This window comes from Athene noctua, chromosome 8 (genome assembly GCF_965140245.1).
Source record: "Athene noctua chromosome 8, bAthNoc1.hap1.1, whole genome shotgun sequence".
Lineage (NCBI taxonomy): Eukaryota > Metazoa > Chordata > Aves > Strigiformes > Strigidae > Athene > Athene noctua.
The window spans coordinates 23,928,063-23,940,109 of NC_134044.1; the positions used below are offsets into that span (position 1 = coordinate 23,928,063).

Here is a 12,047-nt window from a genome sequence, read left to right on the forward strand (position 1 = left end):
CTGACGTGATAATCTGTTGCTGGCCTAAGGTCTTTCAGGTTATACTCTAATTCTTCTCCACTGCAGGAAAAAAGCCCAAACCCAACAAATCAATAAATTATGAAAAGCAGTATCGTACTTAGCACAGCTAGTGATTTTCCAGTGACTAGAGACTACCACATATTATGATTTGAAAGAAGAAAATAAAATCCCACCGCAGATAAACAGTACTTAACAATATACCAACAATTTGTCAACATACTTCATGTTTCTTGAAAACTTTATAAAGCTACATATACATAGGAGTAGTTGTTATTCCAATTTATACAGTGAGCGAGCTATAGGGTCTTATTTCAATGCTATCCTCACATTTGGTTGATATTTGCATAAAGCTCACTGTGGTTTTCAACCCCCCCAGAGCTGAAAAGAGAAGAATCAATACATAACTTTTGTACTTTCTGCACATTCACTATTTCAAAATACTTTATAAAAAGTGAGTCATTGAACTTCAGAGAAAAAAGTACAGTTTCTTGCACAGTCCTTTCACTTATTTGCTTTCTCTTCCAGAACCACAGTCTCTGAGGACCACGGCAAGGAGACATTCAATTAATGTCCTAACAGCTGGACCCCGATCTCTTTCAATACCAAGAAAAGTAAAAGCACAGAGTTTCAGACATTTTTGGAAAAAAACAGTGTATAATCTATTAATTTCACATGTAGCCAACATGGTTAGGGCTATTCTTTTCCCTTTTGGCTTGTTTGCTGGTAAATGAACACTAGGCTCAGTCATGTGTTGCCAATTCTGTGAAGATTAAGGTACGGGTCAGTGCTTAATAAGTAATAGCCATCTCATGTAACTGCTTGGCTGATTCATGATTTTATTAAAATATGGGAAACAAGAAAATTGTCAATTTAGCATAAAGAAATATTTCATAGCTAGTTGGACAAATACAGGGAGATATCTTAAAATCAGGAGAACAAAATCAACCAGAAAGCAAATGCCTTCTGGGTTGCCAGAAATCCACCAAAACCCCTTATTTTTTTCATATAATCCAGTGCTCTGCAACTTCAGCGTTCTCCCTCTGAACTGAGGGCACCTCCTTGCAAAGGCAATGTATTCAACAGACTTTCTTGCAGACTTTCTTTTGCCTATAGCCACACTGCTCACGACGGAGTGTACCACATGAAACTAATGGCTGTACGCTGGCCAGCAGCAGGAGACAGATTACTACTAGCAGCTTTAAAACAGATGCACAACATTTCATAAGCAGGAGAAAATGTGCAGCCATCACACCAGCAAGCACAAATAGTATTAGAAAGTGCCCTTCCCATTCGAAGAGCTCAGCAGCACACATTAACCTGTAGAGATGCTCACAGTGGCTCACAAAGAGCTAGGGTAAATACCAGCAAAAAACTCCCAGTGTTTCCCTGGTTAATACGCTCTTTCTGTATTACCCAAGACAGTTCATGCAGACCTGCCTCTAGCATACCAAGAGGAATCCCCTAATTCACAGGAAATCTTAACAATGGAGATGGTTTGGTCTCGAGAGGTAAATCCATAAATGCTGTATCACCTGGACTTTATTTAATAAGATTTGGGAAGGATTAGCTATTTCACAATAGCCAAGGTCACATCTCAAAATTTTATTTCCTAGTCGTCATTAGCAGGGAAAAAGAAAGGCATAGCACCATATGTACTTGATCACAGAATAAGCTCAGAGAATCATTGGAAGGAGAGACAGAGAAATCCCTCTGAATTTTTACTGAAGACTGCCGAGCGCCAAGTATTCAGGTTTTTCTAGGGAGCCTACATAGCATAGTGATTGGTGTGCTCCTTCCTCTGCTCATTTAAGATGCTATGAGGCAGTAAAGCCCTCAGACTCTTGCTTGTTAGCTCAGAAAGCAAGCTTTACTGTTCTTAATTCTGCAAGTCCACACAAGTTTAGCCTATGAGGAAGACTATCCCATCTGTATGGTGTACACGAAAGGTTTTGACATTTAGCGTAAGAGGAAAAAATAACTTTTCCATTGGCAATGGGAGAGACAGCATCACATGCGAGATTTGCCACGTGTCGGGGAGGTGGGATGTGAAGACAATTAGGGACCTTGTGACATGCACTTAACCAGCTCCCTGCAAGCTCCTCCAGCGAGAGGGGCTGCTGGGACAGCGAGGGAGCAAGTACAGGGTGTTCCAATGTGCCTCTTGTCTGTGACTGATGGGCATGCCAAAATACACCCGGAAAAGCTCACAGAATTTATTCCTAATGAAAACACAAGTGTAAAAATTATGTTGTTACCTGTAAATTATCTTGTATTTTCCATCCCTCCCTTTATCCGATAAGGCAACCTCGTAGGTACAGGTGTAAGGCAAACCATTGTTGTGTCTATCTGCATTTAGAAGGCCAGTGGGAGGTGACCAGGAAAGTGAAACTGTTCTTGCTTGAATATTTGTAACCTATAAAAGAAACATCGGTTACTCTGAATTCCAAGAAAAACACAGTCCTTGAAGTATTTGCTTTTTGCTCGCATCTTCACAATCAGCTTCACGTAAAAATGAAATTTCAGATCTAGAGGTGAAAAGGGTCAGAAATGGTCATCAACACCACAAACAAAAAACCGAATTGATGGCATAAATTCATCTCCAACAGATGAGGAACACAGAGAGATGTCCCCTGGCTCGTCACTGTCTGAGCATCCCACAAAGCATGTCTCACACCATTTTGGAGGTACCTGCTGCTGTGGCCGCTATCAGAAGGGAAGAGGAACTAAGTGGAACAAAGATTTTATCCTACAGATTGTTTTGTACACCATTAGTTTTCTAAACCTTTTTTTTAGGGAAATTCTCTACTGATGGCTTTATAAGTCATCCTGTTCTTGTAATCTGAAACTGCAATAATTCAACTGCAAATAAGTAAGAAACCCCAGTTCAATCTACAAGGTTATACTGACTCAAAAGCATAAGGGAAAATCATAATAGAAATCTAACTTGTCAGTTAAAAATTACATTGCAAGTCAATCACTTTGTGCCCCAAAAGAAAGACTGCATGTATAATCTGTAGCCACCCATGGGTGCGACACCTCAAAGGCAGGCGGGTGAGGACTCTCTTTTAATAAAACACAGAAAAAAAAATACCTCAAACCCCTGCACCAAAACAAACTTTATCTCTCCACCAGTGCAGCTGTATTCTTCTGGAGACACAGGTCAACATAACTCTAGACTGATCAAGCTTACAGAACTAGCATCGCCTTTCTCACCAGGAGAGCCCGCTGGCACAGTGCCGGAGGCATCGCTCATCAGCTGCACGTACCGAACAGCAGCTTCCCAGAGAACAGCCTTCTGTTATCAAGCCAAGAAAGAAAAAAAAAAAAAAATCCTCCCCCCGGCCACTGTCTCCAAAGAAATAAAAAACAATAGTTGCACTGGCTGTGCTGGAAAGACAGCACAACATTTTTATGCACACCTTCTGAAAAAAGCCCAGGGAAGCCTCAAAACCTCCACAGCCTCAAGGTCTCTGCCACAAACTCTCCACTTTCGTAATGAAAACAGCTACGTTTTTCTTTCTTAATTGTAGTGAAAATTTAAAAAATATTTTTTTAGCTAGCCTCAATGAGGAAGAATCAAAGCATGAGGTTCTTATATTATTAATCCATTTCTCCTATATCATTTTAACAGATTTTTCCAACACACAGAGAGAAATGTTCTTCTAGAAGGTGTAAGATGAATGATGCAGGTGCTTAGTTACACATTTCCTACACTTTTCTTGAGACAATTGAAGCACCTTGCTCATTTGATAATGAAATACTAGCAATCAGCTTTCAGGGGCTGCTTGTTTACAAATCCAGCCTCTGGATATCTTTATATAATGGAGAATATTTAACTTCTCACGCGAAAACACATTGCTTCCAGCTGAAGAGCACTGCAACTGTTGTGTGTGATACCCATATATCAAGCAGATTGTTTTGGAGCAAGTCATAAATCCACTTTTAAACAGGCTGACAAGTAGGTGACACCATGAAATGTCTCAGCTTAAGCCCTGTGCTCTCAAAAGTTGAAGACTTTAGTTTATAGCAGCACACTTAAGTCTTGCCCAAAAGAAAATCTCTGTTCAACTTAATGTGTAAGAAGTTGTAAGGCAATAAGTTTTAAGTACCATCCAGCTTTTTTGGTAAAAAAATATAAACATGCAAATTCTTGTATGAATTTTCATGGAATTTCTTGCTCTAGTTATATTTTTATGATGCTATGAAATCAAGGTTTGCTTCAAAACCCTGGACCAGTAAACACTGATACCAGATTAGATAGTTCATAAGAATTTTTTATGATTCAAATAAAACAGATAAGTTAAATTTTATATATACATACACACACGTATGTGAATGAAATTGTGACAGAGATATTGAGAGCTAAAACTCTGTATTTTAAGTAGTATTTTGATCAGAAAACTGGATAGTAAGATCAAAATTGACTTTTTGTTTTTTTCCAAACATACATTACTACTATGCCAGCTCAGCCCATCAACACACAGTTTCTTTTATTATGGAAATATGCTTGCATAATTGTTTTTCATAAATTCAGACAGACTTGGAGCAGAAGGCATGATATCCTGCCAATGTTCTATTGAAATGTTTTTCTCTGTGACTACTCACAAGGACACACGTATATATATATTCTGTGTACAACTAAAACTCTGGCCTTTCATGAACTTGAGCAATCTGTAAGGTCTTTCATAGTTGCTTAAAATAAGAGAAAGTATCTTAGGGACTAACCACTCGAAACTGCTAGACTATTTTTCTGAAGCCAGTGTGCAGACATTTCCATGAAGAGGATAAAAGTCCAAACCCAGTTGCTAAGCTGCTCCAACTACACCATTAGCTTCTTACTGATGCAGCGTTCAGAGTGGCTGCTGGCCTGCCTTGGTGGTGGTATGTACACAGTAACTGCTGGTGGAGGTTTAAAAATAAACACTAGAAATCATTAAATACAATTCTTACCTGCACTGAGTACACACAACAAGTGCAGTAAAGCAAGTGAGGGGTCAGTGTCTGCATGATAAAAGTCAGACAAGGCAAATCTATACACTCCCTGGGTACAGAAAGCAGCACGGTACTGTGCACGTCAGCGTGAGCACTGGGCACGGATTTATTTGTATGGCTAGAGATAAACCTATCGGCTGCTCACCAACTAACAGGCTCGATATCGTATTATGTTTACCAGCTAAAGGCATATCTCTTCATTATCTGATCTAATGTCCAAAGCCACCACTTAACTTCACCAAGGAACTCCTAACTGGAGCAGGAACCACTAGCTTTGCTGTGAAAAAGGGTAAGTTAAATAAATGGCATTATGATATGCTGAGACTAACAAGCAGGAACTCGCAAGCCAGCTCAGGAGCTTTAACTCCAACGTACACCCGGGAAAAAAAAAAAGCACCTTTCAAAAGATACTGAGCAGCTGAACAGATCTGAAGCAGCCCTTTCCATGCTGTAAGGAATGGCACAGTTAACACCACGATCGTGGGCTTAATGTCACTGCTGAACTTGCAGACATAAATACTTAGCTGCAAGTAAAAAACAGTTTATTGTTTATTAATAGTGCCCTAATTCCATCCAACCAAAATATAAGCAGCCAGAGCAGCTCTTCATAGGCTGGGCAGGTTTACCTGTGCTGCTTTCCAGTTACTCCAGCCTGTCTCATCTGTCCCCAAAATTGCTGTGCTTGCTTTGAACAGGACTGGCTTGGCCTTTTAGTCAAGACCTAACAAAAGATTCTCCCACAAGGAGTTTTCTATGTCTGGTGAAAGGCACAGTTAATTAGTTTTTGAAAACTTCTCAGTTTACACAGTAAATGCCTGCTTTCTACACTATCAAAACTCGGTGGTGTAAATAATTATTTTATAAAAGCCCCTGGGAAAGAATCCCAACTCCTGCACTAGTTTAATAAGGTTACAAGACTGATGAATATCGGTCCTTCCCGGCTTTCAGGTAATGAACAATGTTTCTGTACAACTTTCATTATCTTTCAAATTCCGGGTTAGCATTCACAGGCATCGTGTGGTTCAGGGTTTTATTGTATGTGTGAGAACTACACTGCAAGCAACATTCATTTATTCCCTCGAGGGCAATGTTTGAAAGACTTGGAGGTCAAATGAATTCATGGTTATTACCAGGTCGAGATTTTGCTTTTAAACTATGGCTCGAATCCTGCAATTTTAGGGAAAAATCCTGACGATTAAATATGAGTTTCACTGCAGAGGCAAGTCAGCGGGAGCAGAATGCCTTTTGGAAAGTCAAACTAATGTTTAAGCTCCGACTGTGCGGACCTGTGGCATTTCCCCGCGGGAGGTGGGGTCCCTCCGAGCCGCGCGGCAGCCACGCCGTCGGTGCAGCGACGCTGCCCCCCGCCACTTCGGAAACCCAGAATCGAGTTTCCCTTCCCTCACCGAGGTATTTGCTTTAGAGAATGCTTACTTTGTCTGCGATAATGTGAATTAAAAATACATTTTGGTTTAAATAAAAACATAGGGCAAAAGGAGGAAAAGGATTCTTTTTAAATTTTTGCTGTCAAAGAGATAAAACTATGATTAAACTTACAGTTTGGTTGCACGTCTTTCAAACAGGTAACCACATCTATTACCAAACCCAGACTTTTAAGCAATTAGTAATTTTAAAAGTGTCAATATTTTATACTCAGAAAAGTGAGAGAGACTTTGGCACACAGAGGTACGTGGACAAGCTCGATGAAAAGTGGCTCAGCTGACGGTGGAGAGCTGCTCTCTTGGACACATCAAGGCCATGTGCTGCAGGCAGAGCATCACTCGACTTGCTACTGACTTACTGCTCTGGGCCTTTCCTTTTTAATTGTGTCATTTCTTTCTACAAAATCATTTTGCTATACGTTGTTTTATTTTCCATTCATACAGGCATAAGGCTCACCAAGAAATATGGCTCAGCTGACTATTTATGCATAATACGATGTATTTCTATCAGATGTAATACAGACTACGCACACGTATAATCATTCATAGCAATTAATAGTTTGGGAGACTCCTATGAGTTTAATTACTCACAAATGTCAAAGTTACAGAGAGAATAATAGATAATCCCCAGCACCTTCTCACTAAATGTCATCATTATTGAACTAGCATTTGTCATGTTTTGGATTTTTTTTTCCCCAAAAAATGATCTCTATCTTTGAAATAATTCAAGCAAAATTATTTTTGCCTATTTTTAGTTTTTTGCTCCCCTCTGCTTTAAATGCTCCGGTTACCATAAATCTAATTGCGCAGAGCTCAGAATCCTGCAAACTGCTCAAATATCTCTACAGAGGTAAAGAGAGAAACTAAGCATGAAATAAGGCATTTTTCATGTCAGGTCTCTGGATCTTTGCACAAGGCATCTAGCTGTGGCATTTTACCAGGTAACCAACATTTAAGTAGCCCTCAGTACAAAAATATTGACTCTCTACAATAAACCAGCTTGATTTTGTGCTAAGTGCACTTTCTCCCCTTCTGATCTCGCAGAAACTCTTCTCTCAAGACTTCAGTTTAGTATTGTCACTTGTTTCTACATGAAATAAAGCAACTTTTCGTCTTGGAAACAGAAACTTGGGCTGTAGCCCTCAGTATTTATCATCTCTGCAGGTCTGGTTTAGATTCTGGCTGGCTTTGAACCTGCTCTTGTAGATGCCGGGACACTAGGATCCAACACCTACTGACTGAGCAATTTAAGACTAAACACCTTTTGTGTTTATTCAGAACAAAAGCATCCAAGAGAACAGAGCCTCCAGATAAACCTCAGCCTGTGCTCATGCCTGCCTCTCCCTGAGCTCTGCCACTTCTGCAGCTAAGGACTAGCCACCCCTTCATACTCCCACTGCAGAATTTCTTTAGATCAGCTTCTATCAGCTACAGTTGAACCTGGTCTTTAGATGAGCTTTCCAAGTGTTTGTTGTTTTTTATTTTTTTTTATTTGATTATTTGTTTACTAGCTTTCATTTTGGACACAGAAAGGCCTGAGCCCTGACAGAGCAAAGAAGACAGAACTCCCACTGCACAGACATCTCCTTCTGCCTTGTGACTGCTGCCTCTAGTGCTTGTTTGGACTGTTTCTTTAGATCTACAATACTCTTCTGGTTTTCATTTGACACGCCAAACTAGAAAAACATCACATTCAAAGGGCTTACAACTGGATTTATTAATAATCTTACCTGACAGCGGTCACACCCAGCATTACAGTTATTTAGATGGTGATTCAATTCCATTACAATTCACGTGCTTTTATGGCTCAGACCAACATAGAATATAGTAATTGCCACTGAATAATAGAATTAGCTTAATTTAATCATGATTACAGACAAATATTGCTCATGACAAATAAAATTAAACCCAGGGGAGAGGGGGTAGGAGCTATGTAAATCACCCCAGTGCACTGGGTTCCCCACAGCAGGATGAATACTGGGAGTTGTCCTCTGGAAACAGGCAACTGGTACAGAGCCCACAAATACCCACAAGCACAAAAAATGCTTCAAATTTATATCCTGGCAACATGACTTAGTTATATGTAGCAGCAACAATCTAGTAAGGAAAAAAATTCAGAGCTGCTCTCCTGTGAAATCACCAGTATGTTGTGTCACAATCTACTTATCACATTTACCATTTTGTGTGTGTGTGTGGTAATCTGAGATCACATACCTGTGGTTTCTCCATTCCAGAAAGAATGTCTTGAACCCTTTTTGTTTCTGAATCAAATTCTGTAGAACAGAGAATGTGGAAATAGGAAGAAAAATCAGTGACTAAAATTAAACAAAAACATCAGCTGTTTCAGCAATTCTTCATGAATTTGCAAAGAAGAGAGAAAGAGATGTTACCTGTACACGAGCATCAGCTGTTTTGATCTTGTGAATTTAAGGTATGCAGTTACATGAATTAATATTTAAAGAATTATAAAAGAAAAAAAGAAGTTAATGAAACTTCCGGTAATTGCAGATATTCAGAACGGTGGGATTACTCGTAGAGGTATCCTCCACAAACAATGTTGTTAATTGGGATTTGCTTTCACAGATCAAACCCATCCTGTTCCTAAAGCTCGGCTGTGGAAGAAGCCCAGGGGTTTCTACAGCTCCATCACTGCTGAACCTAATCCTGATTTGTTAACCAAACACATCCTGACTCCACCACCGATGGAGCTGGGCTACTCAACTGCTCACCAAAGCACCGGGCTGCCAGAGAGGATGAACTCCCTTCTTGCCCCCGTGCAGGGACGTGCCCCAGGCCCCGGCACGCACCTAACAGCTACCTGTCCTTAAATGCTGTTAGCATTTAATGGTCAGAGCATTTCCATCAGCCACCTTCAATTATCAAGAGAACAAAAGTCATGCCAGGCTAATTTGGACACCTGACTAGCAATAAAACATCCTCCCTCCCTGAGCCTTGTGCCTGGTACAGCAACTCTTGCAAGCACTATCACAGGGCAGGGTGTGAAATACTTCCCCTAAATTAGACAGATTAATTGGGCGCACAAGGTGCTGCAGAGGTGATCATCTGAGTGGTGGAAACAGCCTTTCCCCCATCCTCCCCCCGCAAAAGTCTTGAGGTAAAACATCAGCTTAGAGTAATGAGGTGACACAAAGCAGCTTTATTCCTTTTGGACCGCAGCACAGAGAGGCCTCACTTTCCACTACAGTATTCTCTAATGGAAAAATAGGAATGTATTTTTTCTGGGGTCTTTTTGCCTTTTTTTTTTTTTTTCCTAAATGTAATGTAAAAAGTTTGTTCACCAAAGCAGAAGAATACGTCACACAAAGCAAAATGAGAAAAACCTCTCCATAAAAAGCATACAAACTTGGCATAGGAAGCAAAAAATATTAATAAAGAAAAACTGGTAAGATCAGATCAACAGCTTTTGCAAATGATTTCCCCAAAGCCTGACCTACTTCTTGTAGCCCAAGAATGTGTCTTTATTTTTGTCTGTGACCTGCTTTAAAAAAGTACATCTTCTTTTTAAAAATTCCATGTGCTCTGCTGCCAAAAAATGGAATTGGCTGAATGCTGATGGCAGAACTCCAGTGTAAATGCCCATCTCTCCCTACAAGTATGCACCTTAGTGTGGAGTGGGAATGACAGATCGCCTGCTCCATGCATTCCTGGATTCCTTTCAGTCTCAGCCACTTGGAAAAGAAAGGAGTAGTAATAATTGAGGAGAAGAGGATAGCATGATTGTTTTTTTCCACAGTAGATAACCCTTAGAGTGTATTATAAAGTATATAAACTGGTAGGACTTATCCAGGGTAAGAAAATACTGACTTGAAAACTACACACATGGACTATAACGGCTAAGGAAAAGGTTGAGATGCTGATCCAAGTGAAGATGTCAAAGTTTGGGGTGTTTCGGAATTCAGGGTTCCCTTCAGCATCAGTACAGAAGGAGGACTGACACAAAAGCCTGGATCCAGATCTGGAAACTGCGGAGGTCCTGTAGACTTATCTTGAAGGGATGCTAATCAGAAGCAGCTTCTGCAGCTACAGAGTGTAAGAAAAATGCTGCTACTATTTTATTGAAAGTTTATAGTTATTATGTCACCCCTAATTACAACCCCCAGAAGCTAAGCGTGAATCATTCTCAACCTTAAATCCCAAACATGTGGACTGAATTTTCTTTCCTCTCTTTGCTTTCTAGCAAGGATGCTATCTGTGACACACTAAGCAGGAGAGGAAAATAAACCCTGAAGCCCCAAGAAATTTCACTTCCCTCTCCCATGACAAACAATCACTTTGTGCAGTAACTAAGTCCTCTGACCCTGCAGGTCACAGCTGAAAGTTCAAACTTCAAATACAGGAACTGACTTGAAGACCTACGGCAGTTGGGTATACCCAGCAAATAAAAAAATTAAGTAGTACTCTAGACTTCTCAATGAAGGGTCCTACTAAGGAAGTTTTTTATATTAGCTCCCCCAAATATGTAGTTTGCTCACAAGAAGGCTCTTAATACCAGATACACTGTAGCTTTCAGTTATTAAGGGCATGTGGTTGTTTATGTGGACAATGTGGATATATAAACCAGGAGTTTATACAGATAAACCAAAGGTGGAAGAAAAGAAATCTTCTCCAAAGATTTTGGGGAAAGTAAGAGAGGGAACAGGACACACACACAGACCTAAGGGGTCAACGTGTGTGCAAAATATTAAGGATTTAATTTCAAGATGATGAAAAATATGTGAGTGGGCACTGCATCATATTTTCTAAAGAGTAAGACGTATCAGATGATGCACATATGCTGATCAACTATGTCAGATATCCCCCATGCTGAACAACCCAAGTGTTCACATGTGAATCACAGAATCATCTAGGTTGGAAAATATCTTGAAGATCATCTACTCCAACCATTAAGAGAAGGGGCAGGTGCAAGGCATCACTTGCACACACAGCACACACACCAACCATTTCACGTGTGTAGAGCCGGTGTACCCTAGGCTGCTGATTTGCTAATGCTGTGAATCATTTTACAAGAAGAGCAGCAAAGAAAGGTCTATAGTAAGCAGAGCCCTTTCATCAGAAGGTTCGAAATCACTCTATCATCTGGGAAGGACAGCGTGTGCCTTGGAGCCCCGCACTGAATTCAAACCAAAAAAATCCCATGAATAATAGTTAATGCCCCGTGAAAATAGAGCAAATGTAAAATTAAGGAGAAAAATCAGTAACTATGCATGAGTGATGTCTATAATAGCATCAGAGAATAGGTCAGGTTGGAAGAGGACCTCAGGAAAGGTCATCAAGCTCAACCTCTGTCTGAAAGCTAGAAAAAAACCCAGCATAAAACTGCCCCATGGAAAAGCCTGTTAATAAAAGTGAAGCCATCAGTTTTGGGAGAGATGAAATAGCCCACAGAATTGTCACCTTCCTTCTAGTATTTCAAATACTTAGTTTTCCATGTCAAAAGCTATAAAAATTTCTCAGGCTTCTATGGATGGTTGATCTCCTTTCAGTAATAAACATAATTACTCATAGTCTCCTGAGCTAGACTAAGGAGAATGAGACCTGTCCTGAATCCCTTCCTCAGGTAGGGAAGTTGGT

General features: G+C 40.2%; 1 protein-coding gene across 1 annotated transcript in view; it reads right to left on the reverse strand.

Moving 5' to 3' along the window:
* FNDC3B (fibronectin type III domain containing 3B) overlaps window positions 1–12,047 on the reverse strand; it is a 208,998-nt gene that overhangs the window by 67,275 nt on the left and 129,676 nt on the right. The window contains exons 7-9 of the mRNA XM_074912198.1: window positions 8,670–8,728; window positions 2,277–2,434; window positions 1–60 (exon numbers count right to left, since the gene is read on the reverse strand). Of these exons, the coding sequence (XP_074768299.1) occupies window positions 1–60; window positions 2,277–2,434; window positions 8,670–8,728 (277 nt within the window). The remainder of the gene's footprint in view (window positions 61–2,276; window positions 2,435–8,669; window positions 8,729–12,047) is intronic.